This window comes from Lichenostomus cassidix, chromosome 6 (genome assembly GCF_008360975.1).
Source record: "Lichenostomus cassidix isolate B80296 chromosome 6, HeHo_3.0, whole genome shotgun sequence".
In the NCBI taxonomy this organism is placed as follows: domain Eukaryota; kingdom Metazoa; phylum Chordata; class Aves; order Passeriformes; family Meliphagidae; genus Lichenostomus; species Lichenostomus cassidix.
The window spans coordinates 31,957,885-31,984,252 of record NC_139487.1 but is presented as its reverse complement, the minus strand read 5'-3'; the positions used below and the strand labels follow the sequence as shown (position 1 = coordinate 31,984,252).

General features: G+C 51.7%; 1 protein-coding gene and 1 long non-coding RNA gene across 3 annotated transcripts in view; both read left to right on the top strand.

Moving 5' to 3' along the window:
• On the top strand, positions 1-20,687 carry LOC146435627 (uncharacterized). Its single transcript, XR_014853038.1, has 4 exons — positions 1-122; positions 1,328-1,371; positions 5,861-5,981; positions 18,228-20,687. It is a non-coding gene; the product is annotated as an uncharacterized LOC146435627 (long non-coding RNA).
• A 4,337-nt stretch (positions 20,688-25,024) lies between these two features.
• Positions 25,025-26,368, top strand: part of UNC5B (unc-5 netrin receptor B) — a 51,767-nt gene continuing 50,423 nt past the window's right edge. For both annotated transcript variants that reach the window (XM_085064364.1, XM_085064363.1), the window contains exon 1: positions 25,025-25,199. In XM_085064364.1, the coding sequence (XP_084920490.1) occupies positions 25,109-25,199 (91 nt within the window). In that variant the 5' untranslated portion in view covers positions 25,025-25,108. The remainder of the gene's footprint in view (positions 25,200-26,368) is intronic.

Below are 26,368 nucleotides of genomic sequence, written 5' to 3'. Positions count from 1 at the left end.
CCTAGCCCTGCTCTCAGCTCTGAAGGAGGCTTGTGGAGGCTGCTGGCATCTCCAGGAGCTGCTGGGGAGGAGGTGTTGGATGTGGTGCTTGGAGGCTCTTCTGGGCACTGTGGGATGCACAGGTAGGAGATTCAGCAGCTGCAGAACACCTTTGAGGGTTGAGTGTCTGTCACAGAGAGGTTTTTTACAGATTGTCCTTAATAGTAATAATAATAATTTGCTGAGATCTCTGCTTCCAAGGGTTTAGATTTTCCTAAGGCGAGCGACTTCTCATTAGGAATGACAAAGGAAACCTTGCTCCTAATTCTTGGCAGAGCATTCTCCACAGTGCTCGTGCTCTGCCTTGCTCCCCTTTTATTTATGTTACAATCACAGTAGAGCTTTACTTGGAAAAATTGAGAAAGTAGCCAAGAAGAATACACACAACTGCCCAGGAGAGATAATCAGTTGTTAAAACACGCCTGCTGCTCTAATTAGAAAGGAAATGAAATTGGGTTTGAAATGGAATTAACTGAAGGCTCCCTTATCGTGTCCATCTCCTCTGCTTGCCCAGCCCTTCTGGACAAATATGATGGAAATGAAAAAAGAAAGCTGATTTGAAACCCCCACGCCCTGAGCCTGAGCCAGGGAAGGACATCCCTTTCAATCTGCTCATCCCAAATGTACCTTCAGCTCTGGTGCCACCAGTTACAGAGGCTCTGGCAGAGCTTGTGTTTCTCCACTGCCTTGTACTAGTTTTTGGCCTCCAGGGAATGGGCAAATGTGGATGGATTGTGCCTAAGAGGTGGTTTAAGCTGTTAGAAATGATTTTTTTTGTTTATTAAATCTTGGTTAATACCGTTTGATATCTCTGAGGGAAGGATTAAAAGGGTCATTGCTGCTGATATAATGGGAATAACACCAGCAGGCTCCTGTGAGAGGAGGAGCACTCTGCCCCTTAAATCCATCCTCTCAGGGGGGAAAGAGTCGGGTAGGTGCTATTGCATTACTTCTGGCTTTTCCCCTGGATGGAATTCATAGGATCACCACATGGTTTGGGATGGAAGGGACCCTAAAGATTCTCTAGGTCCAAGCCTCCTGCCACTGGCATTCCAATAGATCCCAGCCTTCTGCCTGGCTCTAAAGAGATCCTTGCCAATAAATGAGCAAATTGCTGGATGGCTAAAAAAAAATGTACCTTCCACGTCCTCTGTCATTTGTACTTCCACAAAAGTGTCATGGGAAGTGAAATGCAATCGATGCCTTAGACCTGAAGGCTTCAATTTAATCTCTGCAAAGATTAATCTCTGAAGAGTCAAAGTTTTCTCTTGTTGTCTCTTTTTTTCAGTGCCACCAGAGCCCCATCCCATCACGCCCAGACAAAATCCTCAGGTAATTTCATACCTTCCCACTTGTTGTTTCCTTTCTTAAAATAAAACCCTCTCCTCATCCAGAGGGTCAGATGTACCAATTGAATCCAATTGAAATCCTGTTCTCTGGGTGAGGGATTTGCAAAAATGAACAAGGGGGGTTGATTTGTCATAAGTTGCCCAGAGAAGCTGTGGCTGCCCCTGGAACCCTGGAAGTGTCCAGGGCTTGGAGCACCCTGGGACAGTGGAAGGTGTCCCTACCATGGCATCTTGTTTGGTTCAAGCCCATCCCTTGGATCCAGCATTGTGTTCCAAGGAAATCTCATTCCCCAGGAGGCTCCTCTGTCCTCTCCAGCCTGCAGAACTGCAAGGAATTCAGCATGTAGCAGCTGTGAGGTGGCTGATCTGCACAATTTTGTGGGGTTTTTTTACTTGTTTCTGGGTATTTTAGTCTGTTGCAATCAGCTCACAGGCCTTGCTCCCTTTCTGACCATTTGTTGTGCTGATTATTTGCCATAAGATGTTTGGGTCTGAGCCAGGGAGAGAGGCAGTCTGGAAACCAGCTGGTACCTGGAGCTGGTGAGAGCACAGATTATTTTGTGATGACTTATTTTGATCCAGAGCCGTGAACAGGTGAAGGTTTTGTCTTTACCAGCCTGGAGTACCACTCCCCTTCAAAAACCCCCAAAACAACAAAACCACAAACTCCACAAAAAACCCCTAAGCTCTACTCATTGACCCAAATATTTGTCTCCTTCTTCAAGTCCAGTGTACACTGAAAAAGTAGTGAACAACTGTTCAATATTAGTTGAGACTTTGTGGTGCACAGGAGATGGAGATTTTTGGGGCTGCTCTGTGAGGATGTTGGCAGCACAGCAGGACAGGAGGGAGCATCACTGATTACATTACCTGACTGGTGCCAGCTCAGAAAAGACTTGTGGTGTAAGAGAGTGTAAAAGCTTGCTCTCAGAAAATTTGGGAGGCAGAAAAAAAAAAAATTACTGGTATGTGGGATGTGTGAGCAGGTTTTGGGTCTCCCTGTCACCCTCAGGATGCTCCCCCAGGTGCAGCTGTGGCAGGGGGATGACCTTCCCCCATCACTCCCAGGTATTTGGGATGTCCATACGGGAATTTGGACTGCTCAGGACTCCTGCTGGGCAAGACATGGCACAGATTCAGCCTGGGGTCATGAGTGCTGCTGGGTTGGAAAGAAGTAATAATTCATGTCTCTGTTCCTGGGTCACACTTGAAATTAATGAATGGCTTTGCAAAAATTGGCCACTTTCCTTTTATTAATATGGTTTGGACTCTTTCTTTGCCCGTGGGTGTCCAAGCACAATTAGGTCATGCTTTCAAGCTCTCTTCCAGCCTGGAAAATACAAGATTTTATTTTGTAATGAGATGCTTTGCTCATCCCATGACTCCTGCAGCAGGGTCTCCAGTGCAGGGGGGAAAGCAAGTGTAGTGAGCAAGCTGTGATGACACCACGATCTGGTGTGACTGGCGTGTGGATATCCATCAGTGAGAGGCATAAAACTGCACACCAGGATTCACAGGGATGTAATGAAGTCATCCCAAGGCATTTGCTGCCCCATGCCTGCCTGGGTCTAGCTCTTAACCGGTTTTAAAGGGCCAAAAAATGGGAGGCTGTCACAGGGAGGCTGAAGCAAGGCCCTGACTGTGAAGCAGAGTGGTTAAGTGGCTCAGAACGCCATCCAAGCTCTGAGTTTTGTGTTACAGATGGATGAGAGGAGCAGGAGAAGTGGCATTTCTGTAAAACCACATTCAAGAGGGGTATTTGGCAGGCACAAGGTCAGGAAGGATTACTTTGTGGGCAGAGATGCTGGAGGAGAGGAAGAAAGGAAAAACCCCACAAAAGCAGCTGTGGCTTGAGAATCACAACCTTCTTGCCACCCACCAGGAACCTCAGACCTCTCTTCCCTCTCCAGCATCACCCATCTCACCTCTGTCCTGCTTTTGAAGTGTTAGTTTGGGGTGTCTGGGGGGATTTGGAGGCTAGGCTGCCTCCCCCTCCTGCTTCACCCATGGGGTCTGAGTACCTGGATGATGGTGACAGCAAAACAAGAGGGGAAAAAAGCAAACTGCCTGCACAGGAGGCGAAAATAATCAAGCCGAGGGGAAGGGGAGAAAAAAAAAAACAACAACTTGTCCTCTTATAACATAAAAGCCCTCCTCCCCTGCAAAGGAATAAAAGGCAGAGTGAAATGAAGGTAAATGCCAGAGGTTTAAGTACTGTGCTGCCGAGTGTGTTTTAAAGGTTACCTTTCAGGGGGTTGGAGAGAGAGTGAGTGAGCAGCAGAAAGGGAAGGAGTTGGAGCACTTCCCTTTGCAAGGACCACTCCAGCTCTTAATGGATTTTTTATATCCCTGTCTGCTTTTTGTGACGTTATTAAAATTGCTTGTTTTTAATTTTTTTCCCCCCTTTCTTCATCTGGGGGAAGGGGTTGGAGAGGGGAGCAGGAGGACAAACTGTTGCCATGGTAATATCCAGCTGCACATCTGCATGGCTGATTTGGAGCAAAAGTGAAGTTTTGGGTAGTTTTTGGAGAGGAGGGGAAGGAGCTGTGTCTAGATGTGTGTGCATGCTGGGACAGAAGTGCCAGGGTTTAATTACAGGCATGGGAAAGTGACATTTCCAGTGCTTACCTGGTGAGGACAGAGAAATGAGGAGGCTGAAGGAAGGTAAACACCTCTGTATAATGGGAATGCTGTATGGCAGAGCCCTCCTTTGAGGTCCATCTAGCAAATATCATCCCATTTCCTATTCAAAAATATGCCAAAGTCCCTCTGGAAGGGTAATTCCAAAGACAGCAGCAGACAAAGAGCAGAACTTTGCTGTCTGAGGGGAGGGAAACAGCCTTCCTCCCATCCCTAATCCAGGCAGGGAACACACTGAAGGTGTCTGCTGTGCTTACAAATCCTGCTTTCTCCTGGCTCTCCAGCCCTTGGATTGGGTTTGTTGCTTTTCATTCTATTTTCCTGGCAGAAACTCTGTGCCCAGTGGTGTTGAGAATCCCTGGTGGCTGAATGAGCTCAGGATCACTCAGAGGGAGCTGTCTGGCCCAAAAGTCCCATTTTGCCCATTTCCCCCTTTCAGCTGGGGAGAATCCTATTTCAGCATAGCTTTGTTATCTGCCTGGGTAAGCTCCTTACCTCTCGAAGTGCCTCATCCTCATGTCCCACTGGCCAAATCCAAAAAAGCCCATTTTTAGGTTTCTGCATGGGGTGAACAAGTCACACTGGGGCTAAACTTGCCTGGAAGCAGCATTTCTGCTGCTCACCTCCCTTTCCCCTGTGCAACTGAGGGATGTCCAGGGCTGCTTGCTGGGAGCAGAGCTGGAAACACAGCTCTGTGCCAGGGCTGGCTGAGTGTGGATGCTCTGTTTCCTATAATCCATGGCACTGTGGGATCTTGGGGTTCCCAGCCTGCAGCACCTGGGGATGGGAAAGGATCCATGATGTCTCCCATCCACTGCCAATATCAGGGAGCAAAAGCTCGTAGAGAGGAGGCAAGAGGCCATGCAGAGCCTGGGCTGCATCAGCTGGGATGGTTTATCATGGCACAATAGTAATTATGGCCCAATAGCATCCCACATGGCTCAGACCTTCCTGAGGGGGCACAGAGGTGCCAGCCTGACCAGGGGGTGGCACAGGGGGCAGAGCCCCCAGCACAATGGCAATCTCCACCTCTGCAGGCCCTGCTGGCTGTCAGGTGGCCTCCCTGAAACAATTATCACCCCAGCAGGGAGGCTGATGTGATTTGGGTTCCTGCTGCTCTCATCAGATGCCCTTGGAGCCCAGCAGGGCCCAGCAGCATGGCTCTGCTGGCACTGGGGGAGGTGGGAGGGCATGGTGGAGGGAGTCCTCCGAGACTGAGCCCAATTTTAGCTGCTCTCACAGCTCCTGCAGTGAGGGGTTTGTTAATCACACGTGCAGACAGAGAGAGGAAAGGAAACCCCTTGTGTGGGGTCCCTTCCTGGGGGAGATGGGGGCTACAGCAGCCCCTCTCCCACCTGGCCACCAGCTTTTCTCCAGGGAAAAGGCTTCAGCAGCAATGCCAGCTCCTGCTGAGCACCCAGACAGGGTAGGAGGGCTGGTGGGTGCTACCTCTGCTTCACCTGCAGAAGTGCACCATCAGTGGGCTGCATGTGTCCCCCCAGGTGCCAGGGCAGGGACACAGGGACATCCCTGAACCCAGAGCTGCCCAGGCACATCTCCAGGCACTGCTCCTCCAGCAGGTGGGTGGGAATGGAGTTAACTCACTCAAACTTCTCAGCTTCACATCTGAGATTTGTGGTTTGTCAGCAAACAGGGAGTACCTCTGATAAAATGGACCAAATCTTTCATCCAAAGTTGGGAAGGGTTGTTCTGTGGTAATGGGGTTTTTTTTATATTTTTTGGGTTCTTTTTTTTTTTTTGTTTTACCTCCAGGGTCTAAGTGATTTCTCTTATTACTTATTCTCTTGTTTCTTCTGCTCTGATTTAACCAGAAATCACACCACAAAAATACACTGGCAACATCAGGAGAAAAGCAGCAAGGCAAGCAGTTATTGGGAATATATGGAGCTGATGCAAGTCAAGGAGCAACTTAGCAGTGACACGACTGGAAAGGTATTAGCTTTTTTAATTCTTTTTTTTTTTTTTTCTGTCTGTTTGGGGTTTTGTTTGTTTTTTGCAAGAGCAGGGCTTGGCATCTTCACTTAAGGCAAACACCAGCACCTACCTGGGCTGGTTTATGGGGTGGTGGCAAAGGGCAAAGGATGGGCTCTCAAAAAGGGGAGAAAACCACTGGTTACCCCCTCCCGAGATTATTTGCCATGTGCCAGTGTATATATTTAGGTTGGGATTAATTTCCTGTCCCTCCCAGCAGCCCAGAGTGGCACCCCAGAGAGCCAGGCCAGCCCTGCAGGGTCCCCAGTGCCCACAGTGACAGCTTAATGCAGCCAGCACTCCATCAGGGCTCGTGTTTATTGCTTTGGGTGAGAATGCCACTACAATGGGGGGAAAAAAGCCACAAAAGCAAGGCAGAGATGGAGATTTAATTGGATAATTCTCACTGAAGCATCTCCTGGTTAACCAGCCAGAACCCCACCTGCATCTTTCCATTATTTTGCATGTTAACAAGGTCTGCAGCCCGGGAAGAGGCTGGTGGGGCGTGAGGGGTGATTAAAGCTGGCAGAGCCACTTGCAGTTATTCTCCAGGGGACTAGAGGATGGAGCTGGATGTCAGTGCTGCAATCCAGCAGCCCTTGGGGAGCTGGGTGCCTGGCTGGGCTCTTCCTTAGGGTGCTCACACACAGACTTGGGGCAAAATGCAGCTGCTGAGGAGCTTGGGCAGCTTTGGTGTCATCAGGAGCAGACTGCATCCACCAGCAGGGAGAGGAATGATGAGGTGTTGGCATGGAACTGCCATCAGAGTGAAGAAACAGGAGTTCATTTTGCCTTTCCCCCTGCATTTGACCAACAACAGCACCAAGCAGGGTAGTGGGAATAGAATCATGGAATCATTAAGGTTGAAAAAAGGACCTTCAAGATCCTCAAGTCCAACCACTCCCCCAGTACTGGCAAACCCACCACTAAACCGTGTCCCCAAGTGCCACATCTATGTGACTTTAACATCCCCCCAGGGATGGGGAGTCCAACTCTCATTTGGCAGCCTGTGCTAGTGCTTGATGACCCTTTCCATACAGAATTTTTTCCCAGTATCCAATCTAAACCTCCCCTGGCACAGTTTGAGGTTGTTTCCTCTTGTTGTGTTTTACCTGGGAGCAGAGCCTGACCCCCACCTGGCTGCACCCTCCTGTCAGGGAGCTGTAGAGAGTGACAAGGTCCCCCTGAGCCTCCTTTGCTCCAGGCTGAGCCCCAACCCCAGCTCCCTCAGCTGCTCCTGGTGCTCCCCCTGCTCTATTTCCCTCCCTGGACACACTCCAGACCCTCAATGTCTGTCTTGAAATGAGGAACCACTGAAAATGTCTGGGCCTGTTTATTTGCACTCCCTATCTATCCAAAGCAGCCTGAATGGATGGGGTTTTTCCCCCCAAGGCCAGGCTGGGCACAGACATCAAGCTGAGTGGGAAAGATCTGCAAGAGGCAATCGCAGAAAATGTAGGCTTAAAAATGTAAAATATATCACTGGAAATTTCTGGAGCTTTTCCCAACCCAGACAGCCCGACCTTCAACTGGTTGAACTCCATCCCCCAGTTTTAATGGCTGTCAGTGCAAACACAAGGTGGCTGTTCCTGGAAACACTGAGCCATCCCCCGAGCCTTGAGAGAAACTCCTGCTGCCCTTGTCCCTCCAAGGAGCTTTTATTCTGAGAGTTTTATTTATCTCAGGAGCATCACACTGTTCTCTAGGAGGTTGCCCTCTGCTCTGACCCTCAGGAAACATGTCCTGATAGATGTCACTTGGTGGGGAAGCAGAAATGTGTTTGTCTGGAAAGCTGCAGAATCAGGCTGAGGAATCAAACCCCAGGAAGGTGCAGGAAGATCTCCAGTTCTCCCTAACACTCCTAAAAACAGTGGAGAGCCACGGAGAAAGCTGCTGTAGGACCCACTTCTGCCTACCAGGATGGATATTTTCCACATTGGAGTGGGAAAATCTGAATAAGAATCTGATGATCCCCGATTCTCAGAATGACTGTGGGTAGTAAATTAGCAGCAGCAAGTGGAGGCAGGTGACTCAAGCTGACTCAGAAGGAGTCACAGGGAGCATCCCTCTCCCAGAACCTGGTCACAGCTTGGCTTGAAGCAGCCTCTCACAGGTGTCCTTTCACCAAAGGGGACCTCTCAGAATGCCATCAAATGCCATCAGGTTTGCCCATGTCCTGCTGCAGAGGTAATTAAAATTAATGGGCTCTTACAGCCTGGCTCCATCCAGGGTTTAGATGCCACAGGAGGAGTGGTCAATGCAGGAGCTGCTCTGGGGGCTGCACAGCTCCAGAGATGGAGCATTTTAAATCCCCAAGGTCCCCAATCCCAGCTGTAAATTGTAGCCAAGGAACAGGGGTGGTAATAGATATTAGAGACCCCTCAGCAACACCCACCTGCTCCACAAACACAAACTCCATTCCAAACCAGGCACCTTCAGCCCTCACAGAGAGATGTCAGGATCTCCAGAACTCCTGAGTGGCTCTTGTTTTCATCTCATAAGCCCAAATTCCACCAGCTGCCACCCTCCTGCACTTCTTCCCTTTACCCAGCACGGGGCTGTGGGTGCAAACAGAGACCTTGAGCCCCATTTCAGTGTGGGAGGAAAACAATGAAAACAGCATTAAAAAGAGCTGGAGCATTAAAAAGAACTGGAGAGGGACTTCAGACAAGGACATGGAGTGACAGTATGAGGGGGGATGGTTCACATGGACAGAGAGCATAGTTAGATGGAATTTTAGGAAGAAATTCTTCCCTGTGACGGTGCTGAGGAACTGGAATGCCCAGAGGAGCTGTGGCTGCCCCATCCTTGGAAGTGTTCAAGGCCAGGCTGGATGGAACTTGGAACAACCTGGTCTTTTGGAAGGTGTCCCTGCTATGGGAACAGGTTGATCTTCAAGCTCCTTCCAACCCAAACCATTGTGTGATTCCATGGCTTCAGCCAGGAAGAGGACCAGGAAATGCAGCTTGATGCTCATCACAAATAGAAATGCACTGGGATGTGTGGCTGGAGACCCTGACCCCTCCACCTGTGACCTTCCCAAATCCAGCCTGTCTGGCAGGTCCCCTTTGCAGACCCTGGTGCTGCTGGCAGGTAAAATGCAGGAGGAATCTGGGCTGTGCCATGGGGAGCACCACGAGTCACTCATCAAAGGATGTTCCCAGCGCTGGGCAGTGACACACATTGTTAGCAGGGCCAGGCTGAATCAAGAAAAACAAGTGAGATGACACTCAGAGATCAGTAATTCCTCCCCCTCGCTCATAACTCTGTCAGCCCTTTCAGCTGGATTGTCAAAATACGTTTGTCACAGAACAATTCCTACTCTGCTTTTATTTTCTATGATTATTATTTTTTCCTTTCTTTCTGACGCTGGCTGAACTCATCCTTTTGGAACAAAACCCAATATTCATTTCCTCTCTGGGCAGTTGATTTTATTATTGGCTCACCTGCTGCAGCAGTTGAAAAGCTATAAGACTGGCTGGGTCTTCAAAATTAAATTCTGCTGGATTTTTTTTTTTCCTGTTCCCCAGTCTCACGTATTCCATGACTGCAGGTTACTGGCAGGGATTTGAAGATGTGCTTGGCAAAGGCACTTTCTGTCTGGGACAGGGATGAGCAAAACAGGAAGCCTGTTTCTCTCTAAATCAGCATTCTTCCAAAGGCTCAGGCTGTCCCAGAGCAGGACAGACCTTGTGCCTTGCCCATCATTTCCTGGGGATGAAGTGGAGCTGTGGGCAGTCACTGAAACTGTTCTGTTGGGAAAACAAAGCTAAAAGAGGAAAATGTGGGATACTTTGAGGGTTTTTTGAGGGGAGGAAAGCTCCAGCTCACCTTCAGCTCAGCAGCTGGGAGCCCTGCCAGGCTAGGAAGGACTTGGGATGATGCTTGGTCTTGGGATTCTTCCCAGGTTCCCCAATTCCTGCCACGGCAGGATGAATTTTTCTACTTCAGGGACTGTGTTGAGGAGGCCAGGAGAAGTTCTGCATTCCACTGCCAGCTTTGCTTATTTTAGCTACTGCTGGGAGAAGAAAGATCTTGGGACAGGAAGGGAGGGATCCATATGTCCCATTGCATGGCTGAGACCAGCTCTCCCAGTCCAGACCCAAAGTGCTCCAAGGACTGCTTGGTCAAAGCCTTGGAAACTCCACATTATCTGCTGCTGAATTAGAGCCCACCTTTCTGTGGGCTGGTGATATAATCTTCATCCTGAAGCTGGAGGGCAGGAACAGAGCCCTAATCTCTGTTGACACCAGCTTTCACCTCCCTGGCAATATTCTCTGCCTCCCTTGTCCACTCACCCGTTCTCCATGCCTGTCTTTTCCGTGGGAATCCTGGCAGAGACGTTTGCTCCCTCGGAGTTGCCTTCAATTGCTGAATGAGCTGCCAGGGCCAAGAGCTGACCTCATTGTTTCCCAGCAGGAAATAAGTTTGCCAACAAGTGGTGTTTGCAGTGCCCTGGGATCGTGGAAGATCTGCGTTCTGTCCTACCTGGGAATGCCAGCCGCGAGACAGCACTGGCAGCGGGAGACGGCGTTCTTACTGGAAGGAATATTTTTAGCCTGGCAAGGCATTGCCCTGGGAAGCTTATTCCTTCAGACAGTCATACCTTGGTCTGTCACAGCCAGCACAGGGAATCTCCGGCTGCAGAGCCCTGAGGAGCAGCTCAGTGAGCAGGGATGGCACCAGCATCATCCCAGTGCATCCCCAGACGGGGATCCGGATGGATCCAGACCTGCCTGCCTGCCAGCCTGGGTCAAGGCTGGACACGTGTTAGAACACGAAAATCAATCACAGCTGAAAATGAGAGGAAGGGGAAGTGTGAAGGAAAGCTGGTGGGTGTCAGACAAGCCCCCCCAAGCCTGCCCTGAGAGCTCTCCCAAATGGATAACACCCAAGGAAGGGGCTGATCCGGGGTGCACCTTTGGATTGCTGCCCTGGAAAATGGGTGCTGAAGCTGGGTGAGCTGGATGATGCTGCCACTGCTCCCCAGGCTGCCAGGAAATTCCTCACTGGAACTGGGTATCCACCCTTTCTCCAGGCTGGCATTTCCCCGTGATTCTCCTGATAAGCCATGGGTAGGAGGCTGAGGAGCAATATGAGCTGTTATCTGCTGCACCTGAAGGTCAGCTGAAGAGGGGTCAGGAGCTGGCAGACACTAATTACCAGCTGCAATCAAGGAGTGGGCAGGACTAACCTCGTTAGTGGCACTGGGACAGCCTGGCCTGAGCTTCCAGCCCGGATATGAGCTGGGCTTCTGTGCCTGCTCAGCTGGAGCTGCCTCCCAAACTAGCTAGAAACCCAGAGGAAGAGGATAAATCCCAGTGGAGTGCATGCAACACCTGGATTTTGGGATGAGGAGGCTACAGGAGGCCCCAGGGGATGTGGAGGATGCCACAGGATGTCTGGCTGGCTGGGAAAACCTCTTCCTGCAGCCCTGCCATGGCATCTGCGCTGTCAGGAAACACAAAGTTGTTGCTGCCTTTGTGCTGGTGTTTTATCAAACCCCCAGCACCATCCCCCTGCTAAATAAAGACCTCCAGCCTCCCAATATCAGCACTCCCAGCCTCCCACCCCCCCTGCCAAGACTTTGGCTGTGCTGTCCAAGGCAGTAGCAGCTGGGACAGGATGGAGTGGTGGATGGAGTTGGGACTCAGAGTGCGCCGGAGCAGGTGATTATTTTATTCTTTTGGGGGCAGGAGGAAGCAATTGCCATGTGGCACTGCCTGGTGTTACCTGGAGGGTGCAGCTGATGAATAGGAGTGTTTTAGTTGCCTCAGGCTGAGCCACACAAAGCTCAGGAGAGTTTTCCTGAGCTGCTCCATTAACACAAACAGACAGCAATGCGAGCTGCTGACACTGGGGTTAATTAAATCCATCTCTCCATCAATTCTTATTCAGCTATTATCGATGGTCATTAGATCAGCGACAAAGTGACAAGCAAACAGTAATAGACTCATCTTAACCCCTGCCGTGCTGGAGGAAGGGAAGTGGTGCAGGTGAGTGGGGCAGTGGCTTCTCTGCTCAAATTCTGCCTGCCTTCCCTTAGAGCATCCCACTGTGTTTGGATGAGTCCTCTTGGTAGGGCAGGTCACCATCCTCATCCTTCCACTGAGGAGTCTGTGCCTGTGTCCCTCTCTGTCCTTTTCCAACAGCTTCATGGCCCAAGGTCATACAACCCCAGAATGGTTTGGGTTAGAAGGGACTTTATGGATCATCTTGTTCCATCCCCCTGCCATGGGCAGGGACACCTTCCACTATTCCAGGTTGCTCCAAGCCCCATCCAGCCTGGCCTTGAACACTTCCAGGGATGGGGCAGTCACAGCTTGTCTGGGTAACCTGTGCCAGGTCTCCACAGGAGCTGCACTGCTCTTCAGGCATGCTGGGAACAGCAGATGCAGTCTGTGACATGTTGCATGGTGACATGAGGGCAGAAAGGTCCCACTGCCATGACACAGAGAGGGCAGGATGCCCTGGGGCAGCTGCACCCTAGTGTTGGTTCACTGAGTCACAAAATGCCCTGGTCACAAAATGCCCTGGTCACAAAGCTGCCCCAAACTGCTGGGCAGAGCAATGGGGTGATGCCACCCTCAGAGCTGCTGTGCACACCTGAGCAGCCAAATAAACTGTGGAATAAAAAAACAGGATAACTCCACCCCAGAAAGGACTAGGAATAAGGGAATCTGTGCTTTTGGCTCCTAGAGCCATTCCTTCATGCAGCAAGGCAGAGCTGCTCCCCACCCCACCCCCATGCCCACGTCCTGCAGGCCCTTCCAGTGCCACTCACACTTTTCCAGTCAGGCTCACAGGGAAAAGCTGCTGCTGCTGCTGCTCTCCTCCCTCTCCCTCTCTGATTAACAGCTGAAATGAGAACTGAAGGCTGCCCAAGGGCTGCAATACATTTTCACGCCGCAGCCAACAAGGCAATGTCCAGCTCCCTTCAAGGTCACTCCCAACCTTCAAGTGACTTTCCAGCTGGCTTGGGAACAGCGCTGGTGTCTTGTGGTTTTAACTCCTGGACTGAAGAGAGGGGGTCTTGCTGGGAGTGCTGGGGCTGGGGCTTGGTGCTGGTTCACGTGGTGATGAGTTGTGAAATGCCAGCAGTAAAATAAACACGTAATTCTGTGCAGGTAAATAACTGATGTAGGATTTTTGCTTGCTTGTGGAATTGTAGAATCACAGAATGGTTTGGATTGGAAGGGACCTTAAAGATCATCTAATTCCAACACCATCCCATGAGCAGGGACACTTCCCACTATCCCATTTTGCTCCAAGCCCTGGCCAACCTGGCCTGGGACACTTCCAGGGATGGGTCACCTTCCACCCTCTGTGCCTGTATTTTACCACCCTCACAGTAAAAATCTTCATAATTGTATGTAAGATGACAGCCTTACATACAATAAATACATTAAAAAATATGTTTGTTATCACTTTTCTCCCTCTTACAATCCTTCTTGTTCTTGTGCTGCTGGAATTGGTGTGTGCATGGTGGTAAGGATGTGATTTTCTGGAGGAGATGCTTGAAATCCCTCCTTTCAACCTTTGATGCAAGGACAAGGTTTCTGAGTGCTGGCACAAGTGTCCCATCTGTTCTGGCAGGGAAAGTGTGTGTTTGCTGCAGGATTGCCTGAGGTTTGTGTTCCTGGAAATAGTTAATGGCTCATTGCTGGTTCATCACTCTTCAGGACACGCTGCTGCATCGTCACTGTTTTTGTGGAGTTCAGAGATCTCGGCGTGTGCTGCAAATAACTTTCTTTTTGTGGCTCTTTACAGTGGCTTTTAACACCTGCAGAAGCTGCAAGGGGCTCAAGAGCTGCTGTAGAAACACTTTATGAGCTGGTGAGCCCTTCCTTGCCAGAGTCAGGAGATGGGCTCACAAGGAGTGAATATCCAGGGGGAAAGGCAGGCAGGATGTTGCAAGGTGAATGTGTGACACACCTCTGTCTCCAATACAGCCCTGCTGCTGGAGAAGGACCTCCTGGATGGCATCCCAGCACACAGCAGGGATGATGGAATAGCTGATCTTTCATGTCCCTTCCCATCCAAACTGGTCTGTGATTCTGTATATCTCTGATAATTCCCCTGAGCACATACCCAAGGTGGTATTTCATCCTTGCTCTTCCTCAGTGAAGGGATACAGGATGGGCACATGAAGGAATGTCCTTTATTCCTGAGGCAGGGGGAAAGCAGCACAGAGGGATGAAAGTTGATTTCAGCTCGAGCTGTCAGGGCTGATCTGAAGGGGAGAGTCATTGCCCAGCTCAGCATAGCCCTGATCCAGCAAAGTGTCTGTGTCTAGTGGGATCCTGAGCACGGCATTGGGAAAGAGAAGAGGTGGATAGAGAGGGGGCAAACACTGGTGAGGAAAGCCTGAGTTCATCCCTGTCTGGGAAGGGACTGCAGCTCTGCTCAGCAGCTCAAACCTCACACACATCCCTCCCATCCCCAAAACGAAAATAATTGCCATATTCATTTGTGGAGGGAAATAATTACTTCATTCGTGACACAAAGTCAATTTTTGTCCTGAACCAGAGGGAGCCCTGTACTGACAGAGGGAATTTCAAAGAGAGCAAAAAGCAGCCTGGCATTTGTATCCTCAATTAAAGGCGAGAAGGAGCCAGCAGTGAGTTGTGGGGTTTTTCATTTTCCCTCTCCCTCTGTTATTTTGCACATCAAATCAGATAACACTAAAATGCTCTGGCTTCTCCAGCTCAGGCTGGGGGAAGAGGAAAGGTCTCCTTTAACTTTGTTAGCCACGCTGCAGCCAAAAGGTGACTGCAGCAGGAGCTGTTTCCCTCCATCCTTTCACAGCAGCTGGGAGAGGCCTGATGGGCAGATTGGGGCAACCTGTTGGATATTTAGTAGCCAGGAGAGGGACAGGCAAGTGCTTAATGCAGGTGAAACTGTTTACAGGAATTAAGAAGGAAAAGATTAAAAAAAAAGGCACCTGGAGAGATGGTGGCTGGTGTGTGCCCAGGAATGTGGCTACTGAGTGGAAAACAGGGTTCCTGGGAGTCCTGGGCTAGTGGGAAAGGGCAGCTGGCATCCTGCAGTGGGAGCACAGGTGCTCTTGTAGATAAATCATAAACTGGAGCCTCTGGAATGGCTCCTGGGCTCTGGGGTGGCTCCAGCTGAGTGCCCAGAATCTCGCTGTCAATAGGCTTCCCGTGCTCCATCCAGATTGCCCTCCACAGTCACTCCCATGTCACCCACTCCCAGAGGGAAGCTGTGGGCACAGCTGGCTCACCTGGAGCAGAGGGAAGAGGACGTCTGCACAGGCTAATTGATAGCTACTACATTATATGGGAAAGGAGGCAACTGGAGGTGGTTGGTTGTGTAAACATCTCTATTTTTCCCCATCTGCACCACCATGGTTGAAGCCGGTGTCAGGGGTTATCTATGATAGAAAACTGATGAAACATTGATGCCAGGGGATGAATATTTCAGCAGGAGCTGTATACATTGCACAGAGCTTTTCTTAAATCTCTAAGCACTGTTGGATAACCTTGAGAGGGGTATTTAGGAGTTTGTTCAGTGGCTATGGGAGCAGGGAGCCCAAGGGGGTCTGAGGTGTGATATCCTCGTGTGAGGCTCAGCACACCCCTTTGGATGAGGCTGTCCAGCCCAGCCAGCACCACAGGGAATGTCACAGAATCATATCATTGGTTTGGCTTGGAAGGGACCTGACAGACTTCCAACCCCAAATATCCTTAAGGGCTCCATATGGCGAACTATTCCTGCCTCTAAAATCAAGTGCAGAATGTAAAGATCAGCCCTGGCTCCATCTTCCTCCCTACATCCCTCAGAGCATTCCCAGCCGATGTTTCTCCTGGGCACTGGCTATATCCACTTCCCAAGCCTCACATGCTTGGGCACAGCACTCTCAGAACAACAGAGAACAGGTTTGCAAAGCTGTTTTTTCTCCTCCAGGTTGACTTTTAGGCATCAGCACCTGGCTTCAGCAGGGAGGTTGTCCTTGTTGGAGGGATCCAAACCAGAGGTTTGGGGCCAGGCTGGGAACAGCCAGCCTGATCCATGAGCATTTACACCACAGGGGAAGCTCAGAGCAGCTCACAGCCTGGGGATTGGAAAAGTCCTGCTGGCTGGTAGTTGTTTTGAGGTAAGGCATTAATTGAGGACCAGGGGGAAAACAATAAAGCCATCCCCGAAATAGAAGCTGTCAAAATGTTGTTGCTAGGAGTGAAGCCGAGCCCGATTTATGGTATTTTTTCCTGTTGCACAGCCTTCAAAGCAACTCTGAGGGGCCCAAGTTTGGGGGTTTCTTTGCTCCCACTAAACCCAAACTTCCCAAAATCTCCCCTGTGCCCAGAGCTGGCGCTGGACAGGCAGTGACAGCCAGGCACACGCTAGGACTGATGCATTTCCCTGACATTTGGAAGATGCCTTCGGGGCCCTCTGCATTTGCTGCTCCAAAGATTCGCTTGTTTATTTTGGAAATTAGCAGCGTTCAAGCTTTTTTATTGAGAAAACCTCTAAGAAGAAGGGTTTATTTTTCACATGGAGGGAGGATTGCCTGGAGGATGGATGTTCAGCAGGGTTTTGCTTCCAGGATGGGGAGAGAGAGGAGGAATTTTTAAGTAGTTTTGATGTTTGGTGTACAAAAGCAGTGTTACAGTAGCATCAGGTGTGTGGTTCTGGGAGCAGGACCTCCTGCTGCATCAATCCTGTATCTCCAGCCTGGGGCTGGGACCTGGGAAGGGTCAGCATCCCAACAGGACTGACTTCTCCCAGCAGCCCCAAGTGGGAGAAGGGTGATTTATGCTTCTCCCACCCTGCCTCGCCTTTCCATAATGAGCTTTTCATCCAAAGAAGCAGGATGAGCACAAGTGAGGGGAGAAAGGGAGGAAAAAGCCTGCTCTGCTCTCTGTCCCACCCTAGCTGGGCACACGTGGTGGCCCATGAGGGCTGTTGGTGTTGCACAGTCTTTCTGGGTTATTCCCATGCCACGATTTCCAAGGACCCCTCAGGAAAAACATTTTCCTGCCACCAATACTATTTCACAGCATTTGCCATCCTTTTTCCCCCCCATGCAGAAAGCTGCAAATCGAGACCCTGAGGCGCCCGCCTAGCGCCAAGACAACTCTTGTATCTCTTTTTTAAAGATATATTTTCCATTTTGCAGTGTTCAAACACCATCTGCTGTTTTGCACGGCGGTGCTTTCACAGGAGGGGAGCATTTTGAGGTGTAAATTGTTCTTTAAAGTACATATTGACAGTGCTGGAGGCTGGAGAGGCTGGAAAAACCCTATAGAAAATACCACAATCCTGGTCTGTAATGGCCACCCTCACTGTGGGGGGACTTTAGGGTTAAATGGGATATTGAGAAGAAATTCTCCCTTGTGAGGGTGGGCAGGCCCTGGCACAGGGTGTCCAGAGAAGCTGTGGCTGCCCCTGGATCCCTGGAAGTGTCCAAGACCAGGCTGGATGGGGCTTGGAGCATCCTGAGATAGTGGAAGGTGTCCCTGCCCATGGCAGTGAAGTTGGAATGATCCAACCCAAAGATCCCTTCCAACCCAAACCTTGTAGGATTCTATGAATCAAGGCCAGCATCACCCCTTTGGGCTTATAATAATTATGCCTGTGACTTTAAACTTATGGAAGAGCAGGGTTATTCAGAGCAACAAGGCTTTATTTCAGAGGGACACTCTTGGCAAAAACTGGGATAAAGATACCAACCCCCCCAGTTAATCCTCCGTTTCTCTTTCAAGGCAAGTAAAGCAACAGCAAATAAGTGGTGAAGAAACTTAGTCCCTGATCTGTAGCACTTAAACAAATACGATTACAACAATTGCAGCAGCCGGGTGGCTGCTCTCCTGTTCCCTGTTCTGTGTCCCTGGGATGTAATGGCTGTGGCCCCGTGCTATTCCAGCATTAATTGGGTGTCTCACTGCCAGCTATCACCTTAGTTATTTTAGAAGCTGTAATTTATGTCGGGCCAGGTGTGCCAAGTGGCCCACTTACACCAAGGTCAGGGAGTGGCTCCTGCAAAGAGCATGACAGTCGGAGCTGGGCGCTGCAGCAGCCTCTCCCCCAGCCTCTCTGGGAGGATGCTCCAGGATCCCTGCATGCTCCAGGCTCAGGCATGCTCCACAGACCATCCCCAGCCAAGTACAGGGAAACAAATGATGGTTCTCACATGTTTTTTTTTATTTTTTTCCCATTTTTCTATTTCATCTTCTTTTTCTGCAGTTCCAGGTTCTTGCTGGCAACAACAGCCGTTGTGTTTTGACGAGTTAATAAACATCTCCCCCAGGAGCGAGGGAGCTCCAGCATGCTCTGCTTCACTGTGTTTTACGTCTGACTAGCAGAGTTTCCTGAGCAAGAGGTGTTTTTCTAATCCGAGAACTCGGCGGCTCACATTTCCCACCTCTCCCTGGAGCTGCTGCGCTTCCCTGCTGATATCAGGATGCTGCTGTTGTCTCCTGGAGGGCAACCCATCACTGCAGCCCCCCCAGGCCTCTCTGCCACCCCCAGTCATGAGTTATCACTTGGATCCTGCGCTTTGGACCTGTTTTTAGCCTTGGATGCTAAGATACTGCTGTTCATCTTGCTCTGGGACCTGTACACTCCCTTGGCACAGGATTCCTGTGCCGACAGGATTCCCTTCCCTTCAGGGGCCACCAGATAACACCAACCACTGCTTCAGTGAGCTGCTGCTGAATGCCAGATCTCTGCACTGCTGACACACCTTGTCTCGCTCCTCCCAAGCACCTCCATTGCTGCTCCACTAACAGAGAGCCCTACAACCTGTGGGTTTGGTCAGCCTTGCAGACCAAAATCCAAGATTTCTTCATCATTTTCAGACCAGCAAGTGAGGAAGGCCTTGGAAACCTGAAGAGCAGGGACAGATGGACACTGCTCCAAAACCTGCTGTTACTAGGATGGCCCTCAGGGCTGTATCCACCTGGAGGTGGCTGCTGCCTTCGTGCTTTTTGGCAAGAAGAAATGAGTCCTTGCAAGTGGCATGAGGCAGCCCGGGGAAGGCGGCGCACAGTCCGCGGAGCCAAATTGCCAGTTCCGACTTGTAGAACATTATTGCTCGTGAATTATGGATGGTTATTGCACCTCCTGGACGATAAATTATTGAGCTGACACACTGGATGGAGAGTGAGGAGCTGGGGCCGTGCTAGATGGCAGGCAGGTCTGGAGTGTGGTGTCTTCACAGGGAGCAGGGGATGTTTTTCCCCTTCCTTCCTGAGCAAGAGCATCTCTTCCTGAAGCTGTGGAAACAGCGGAGCCCTGCTCACCCTGTCTCACCCAGTCAGCTGTGAGGGCAGCCCCAGCTGAAAATCTCTGGTGAGGGATCCTCCAGGACATGGACAGAAACCCTGGGTTCTCCTCTCTGCCTATCCTGTAGCCTGAGCATGGGCGGTTCTGAGCCAAATAACCTCTGCTTGCTCTCAGGAGGATTTGGGGAATGGTTTATTTAGGTGATGAGATGCTATTTATCTCCCAGGCTGTGCTGGTCCAGCACTCCTGGCCAGGCATGGCAGGTCTGCTGAGCCCCTTGTCCAACACGTGCTGCCGGCAGCCTTGGGCTTTAGGGACTCCCTGAGGTGGCTGTTCCATCATGTTTAACAGACCTTGACAGACCTGAGTGCCCCGTGAGTTTCCCTAAATGCTTTCTGGGGGCCACTTAGGCTGTAGGTCTCCATAGCACCCTGTGGCAATGAGTTCCATAATTTAATCATGGGTGGTGTGGAAAAAGCACCATCTTTTGTTTGTCCCTAAATCTGCTGCCCGATAACTCGATTTGGACACTCCTAGTTCCTCTGTTGGAAGAAATGGGGAATTATCACTGCCTCTGCACCTGCTCCACAGCCCCTGAGGTTTTTATACTGTCCTGCTGTGGCTTTCCTTTCCCTCTCCCTTATTCATCCCTCCTGGCAATTTCCAACTCTCCTGCCAGCCCTGCTTCAGGCAGAGGATGGAGATGGGAAGGTCCCTGCTTTGCTTTGTGGCTGCGTTGATCTCCCTTCTCCCCCTGTCTCTTCCAGATGCTTTAGAGATGCTCGGGAGGCACTGCTGACTCCGGTCCAGATGCCGACAGCTCCCTCTGGAGCAAACCACGGTCTCAGTGAAAACCCCCAAAGCATTTTCTGGTGGTTTCGGGTGCTCTCTCCTTCCCAGCAGTTCCCTGTGTGCACATGTGGAGCTGTTCCCAGCCACCCAGCCCAGCCCCTCACAGGGGAAAGGGTTCATACATGGGTTATGGTCACCTTGGGAATCTCTCTCTCGTAACCAGGCTTTCCTGGCCCTGGGGGAGCAGCTTTCACTCCATCCTCCTGTGGGACACAGATGCTGTGAAGTGCCAGCCAAGGTGGAGGAGAGAGGAGACACGAGGGTCCGAGGTGGGGAGAGGGAGGGGGGGTGTTTGTGTCTGCCTCTCCCCACACCCAGCAGGATTTCCATTGCATCTCGAGCCGAAGCCAAGGAGACTCTGGAGTCAGGAGAAAGTGAAGCGCTTTCCCTAATCGAATCACACGCCAGTGTCACTTGTAAAGCTCTGCAAAGCAGAAAGGACTTGGGAACCACTGAACCACAAACCCCGCTCCCTCCCCAGTGCCTCTGTGGAGATCCTGCCTCTCCTCTCCAGCTCTTGCCCACGAGCTTGGTCTGGGAGGGAGCCAGGACTCTGATCCCACCTTGTTCCCCAGAGTGCAGGCACTGCATGCCAGGTGTCCCATGGGCCAGAGGATATGGGGATATGTAAATAGTGTATCCGTGGTCTTGGTCTTCATCCTGGGGACATTCTATCCTCTCTGGTCATGTCCCTGACAGGGATAGCTCCCTGGGAATGCATTATGTCCTGCTAATACAGAGGGTTTTCTCCATCCTCAGCTTCCATGAAGGTGCTGCATCTTCTCCTGACCCCTCCAACCTGGCCTTGGACACTGCCAGGGATCCAGGGGCAGCCACAGCTTCTCTGGGCACCCTGTGCCAGGGCCTCACCACCCTCACAGGGAAGAATTTCTTGCTGACATCTCTGCTAAATCTCCCCTCCATCAGTTTCAAACAGTTCCCCCATGTCCTGTAATGCCTTGCCAGGGAAGCTGGCCCATGGCAAACCACAGGGACACAGTGATTCCATCCAGCTGCTCCCCAGCAACAACCTACCCAGCAAAATACACTGGTCCACCCATTTTGCAGGAAAACCTGCCCTGTCCTCCTCCAACCCTTTTCTGCCCTGACTCTCCCTGCGTTGTTGTGTATAGAGGCAAATTCCTTGTCCTTTTCAGGCAGCATCCAGGATTTCTCCGTGGCAATAACAGCATCCTTGCAGCAGGCCTGTCAGCAGGAATTTCTGCAGCCTCCTTCAGTGCTCCCAAAGCTCCCAGGTGAGGAAATCATCAGTAGTAGGGGAAAAAAATGAAACGAACCACTGTAAACTCAGTGTTTACTTTGTGCCAGGGCTCTCCTGGTAAAACAGCTCCCTATTAAAATTCCCTCTTTACAAAAAGTGGAAAGATTTCAGTACAGCTGGGTTCCCCAAGGAGGGAAGTGGCTTTTTGCAGAGCAAGAGGAGATGTGGCAGGGTGAGCTGGTGGGCAGGCACTGCCAGGGCATTCGGGCAGCAGGGAAATCAGAACTCCCTACAAGGCTTTTCCATGCTGGGGAAGCCCTTCCAGTGCCTCGACCCCATGTTATCAGTAGCTTTGCTGTGTATCCCCTCTTTTTCCCCTGTGTGCTGATCTTCAGCCGCTCTCTCCTTCCTAATGCCTAATTAGGTTGGCAGGACTGTTTGTCCCGATAGCACAGCTATGGATAATGCCATGCAAATTGCCTCCAAGACCTCTGAACCCCCAAATAAAAAAGTACCTCTGGCTACCCCTGGCTGCAGCCTTTCCAGCCTACCACGGCTGCGAATAACATCTGAGGGCTTAAAAGAAAAAGCTCTTTAAAAGAAATAAATAAAATCATCCTTCTTCCCACTAATAGAAATTTTTTTTTTACCATAAAGATGTCTCGGTGCCAGCAAGCCCAGCCTTATCCCAGATCGCTGAGATATTTAGTGAGGAACAAGGTCTGAAAGGAAAAAGAACTAACAGAGGATGTTTGAACCCACCTCAGGTCTGCTGTGCCTCCAAAGTTTGGGTGGGAAAAGAAACCCACCCACCCCTCCCATGGCGGTGTGGTCAGGGCTGAAGGACACCGAGACCTTGAATCCCAAACAAGTGAGTCTTTGTCTCAACTCCTGGTTAAACTTTGGGAGTTTCCTCTGTTTATTATTCATCTGATTGCCATCTTTTTTAACTCTTTCATGCACCCCTTCCTCCTGGCTGTGCCGGAGACCCAAATGTCCAACCCAGGGAGGTCCCTGCTCAGGTGCCATGGGTGTCACCAGTGGGATGTGCCAGTGCTGCTGCGTCCCTTTGGGAGCAATCCCTCCCTGTGGCTGCTGCGGGATGCCAACCACTCCAGGTGCCAGGGGCCCTTTGCCATGTGCCATCTGCTTCCCCCTGGCTTCACCCAGCCCCTCGGGGGCTGATGCCAAGGGCTGCACCCTGCCACTCTATCTGAGCTCGGTGCAACTCATCACACCTCGAATCAGCTGCTGGGAGCAGTCCTGCTGCGCTGGGAATTTGATTGACATGTTCATGCCTGGCCATTAGAGGGAAAATGAGGGGTAGTACGTAAACACCTAGGAGGAAAAACAGCCCTTTGCCTTAATGATAGTTTGTCATGTCATATTTTTCTCAAATTGTGCAATAGGGATAAGTGAGCCCTTCATTTGCATCATTTTAATTCATATTTTGAATAGCAGACTGGCTTAAACGCTGCCCAGTTTAATCCACTCCCTCTCACTCATTTCTACAAAAAAACCCAAAGGTACAAAAGGCACACTCTGCTTCACAAAGTAGGCAGTTTGAAATTCCACTCATCTGGCCTGATCTGGCTGGAAAACACGTTTTTTCCTGGTTTATTTTCCCAAAGCTCTCACCCCCAATGCCAGCATTGCTGGGTTTGCATCAGGTGCATCCCTTCCCCTCACTGCCCAGCCAGGCTCTTCCCTTACAGCTTTGCTCCCTCGACAGCAACTGGAAATGAGATTTTTTTTTTTCCGCTCTTCAGCCCTTTCCGGCACATCCCACTGCTCTGTAAATACCGGCTGAAGTGCAGCCGAGTGTGGGATGCTCGAGGTAGCACTCCAGGCAGCTGCATCACCAGTGATGTGCAGGTGGCCCAAGCAGCGTGCCATGGGTACCTCCTGGTTTTTGGAGGTTCCTCTGGCTGAGGCAGAGGGTGGGAGAAGGCGGCTGGGCAGCGGGAGGAGCTCACGGTGGCTCCGGAAGGTTCCCAAAGGTGGATTTTGATTTTCGGGTGATGGTTAGCACGCGATATCCCGATTCAACAGCTGCTCCATCCTGCCAGGGTTTGCACTCCCCTCGGCAGGCGACAAGCAGGCTGAGCCCTGGGAGCAGCCCCGTGGCTGGAGCAGCTCGTTGAGCCTGGAGAGCTCCGGCGCCAAACCCACGGCCCCGGTTGCACCGGGCTGGCGGCGAGGCGCAGGCTGTAATTACCGCCTGCCTGCCAGGGCGCCTTCGCCCCCACTGCCCTACCCCGAGGAACTGAGCAGCTGCCAGCAATTAAAAGTAGTTAGCAGTTCCCATGCTATTTTAACCATTTCTAGGCAGCCATGGCAGCCCCTTCTTCCTTAGTGGAAAAGAGTGGATCTTGTTACTCTGATTGCACAGACACTGCTGCAGCACCTCTCTGTTGTCATGTGGCTTTGCTGAATTTGGGGGTCTCTCCCCCAGAAAGGGCACTGCTGAGCCCTTTTGCCCCCCCATCCACTGAGCAAGGAGGCAGGGTGGGGTTTAAACCCATTCTGAGGAGGGATTTGCCAGCTGGAAAACTGCAGCCCCGCCAAAGCTTGCAAACCTGAGAGTTTGATTACGATTTTTTACAAGGAGGCAGATGTGGGCATATCATGGAATGGTTTGGGTTGGAAGGGACCTTAAAGATGATTTAGTTGCAACCCTCTGCCATTGCAGGGACACCTTCCACTATCTCAGGCTGCTCCAAGCCCTGTCCAACCTGGCCTTGGACACTTCAGGGATCCAGGGGCAGCCACAGCTTCTCTGGGCACCCTGGGCCAGGGCCTGCCCACCTTCGCAGGCAAAAATTTCCTCCTAGTATCTCCTCTAAATCTCTCCTCTTTCAACTGAAAATCATTCTCCCCTGTCCTTGTACTATCTGCTCCAGTAAAAAGTTGCTCTCCATCCTCTTTACTAGCCCCCTCTAAAACCAAAAGGCCACATATCAAGAAGCAGTTGCAGGATATCTCCCTCAGTGTGTGAATTTTATTTTTTATCATTTGTGTGCATGTGCATCTGTTATTTTTATGCTCCTGCAGGTACATCCTGTGGCCTGGATTTTAATGCCCATTAGTAGAGGGAGGAAGAGGAGGGGTACAAGAAAGATGGAGAGAGACTTTTTAGAAAGGCCTGTAGTGACAGGACAAGGGGGAATGGCTTCAGACTGCTAGAGGGCAGGGTTAGATGGGGATATGAGGAAGAAATTCTTCCCTGTGTGGGTGGTGAGACCCTGGCACAGGGTGCCCAGAGAAGCTGTGGCTGCCCCTGGATCCCTGGCAGTGTCCAAGGCCAGGTTGGACATTGGGGCTTGGAGCAGCCTGGATAGTGAGAGGTGTCCCTGCCCATGGAAGGAGATGCTCTCTCAGTCCCTTCCAGCCCCAGCCGTTCCCGTATGCTGTGCCAAGAGCGCAGCCGGCCGCGCTGCTCTCCCTCGTTCGGCTGTTTCCCGGGGCTGGCAGGACTCCGCTCGGCTGGCGTTGCGCGGCTCCCCCTGCCGCCCGCTCGCCCCGCTGCACAGCGCCAGCCCCGTCCTGCCGCGGCTCCCATCCCGCTGCCGCCCGGGCTGCGCTCGCCATCCCGGCATGGGGCGCGGCTGAGCCCGGGCGCAGCTCATCGCAGAGCCGCCCCGCCCCGGCCCGCCCCGGCCCCGCCCCGGCCCGCCCCGCCCGGCGCCGGGCAGCCCGGCAGTGTGGCGAGGCGGGCGGGCAGCGCTCCGCTCCCGATCCCGCTGCCGATCCCGCTGCCGCCGCCATGCCGCCGCCCGGCCCCCGCCGCCTCTCCCTCCTCCTCCTCACCCTCCTGCTCCCCGCGCTGCTGCTCCGCCGGGCGCTGGCCGCCGCAGGTAAGGGGGGCACAAGTTCGGGGGGCGCAGGGGGGCTGTGCGGTGGGCAGCGTCCCCCCCGCAGAAAAGTTCCCTGCGGTTGAGGTGCCCAGCCCCGGGACGCCGAGTTGTTTTTGGTTTTTTTTTTTCTTTTTTCTTTGATATAAAGGTTGAGTGGTTGGCGGGGGGGAAGCTGGACGCCCCTTGCACCGTTGCGGGGGGATGCTCCCGGGGAGGGTGATGCTCGCGGGGGATGCGCCGAGCGCCCTCGGTGTCGGGGGGATGATGATCCGGGTGGGTGGGGGCTGGCAGCGTTCCCCGCTCCGGGGGTGATGCTCCGCGGGGATACGGGCTGGCAGCGTTCTCCGCTCCAGGGGGGATGCTCCGCGGGGATACGGGCTGGCAGCGCTCTCCGCTCCGGGGGGGATGCTCCGGGGGATGCGAGCTGCCAGCGCCGCTCCCTGCCCGCCGTGCCGTGCCGCTTCCTTATATTTCTCGCTCTCTCTATATATATATTTATTTTTCTTGGCAAAAGCAAAACAAACCCAGCCCTGTTTGTAGTAGTGCCGGCTGCGATTCCCTGGCGGGTCAAATAAGTAACTATTCAGCCTGGATTTTTTTTTTTTAATTTTTTTAGTGATTATTGTTGTTAAATCTGCATTTTCATAAGCCGAGCCATTGATGGCCAGGCAGGAAAGTGGTCTTTTCCTATGGCTGTTCAAAGTTTCCTGTGCGCAACCCAATCTTGTGATTGAGATGCACTTCAATCCAGCCCTTCCGTTAGTAATCCCTGCCACAGACAAGAAACAGAGGCACATCTCTCCTGCTGCCCTCTCTCGTTAGGACTCCTGCGATCAAATGCAGCCTTCCCGCTGTATATTCCCCCCAAAGCCACTCCACAACTCATGAACATCCTCAGCATCTCAGGACTTTGTCCTTTGTCATCCTCCGGCGGTGGCAAAGCAAAGGTGCTCCTGTTTATTCTCCGGGTATAAAACGATGTGCTCGAGTGTAGAGTTCAGGAGTGGAGCCCTGTAAAGTTTGATGGCTTTTTGGAGGCTGGAAGAGACCATAACTGTGATGGGCAAGTCGTCATCCCGGTGGGAATTCGGGATCTCTCCCTCCCCGCAGCTCCTGGCCAGGGTTTGAGGACGCGTCGTGTAGCACAGATCAGTCTTGTTAGGAGTTGA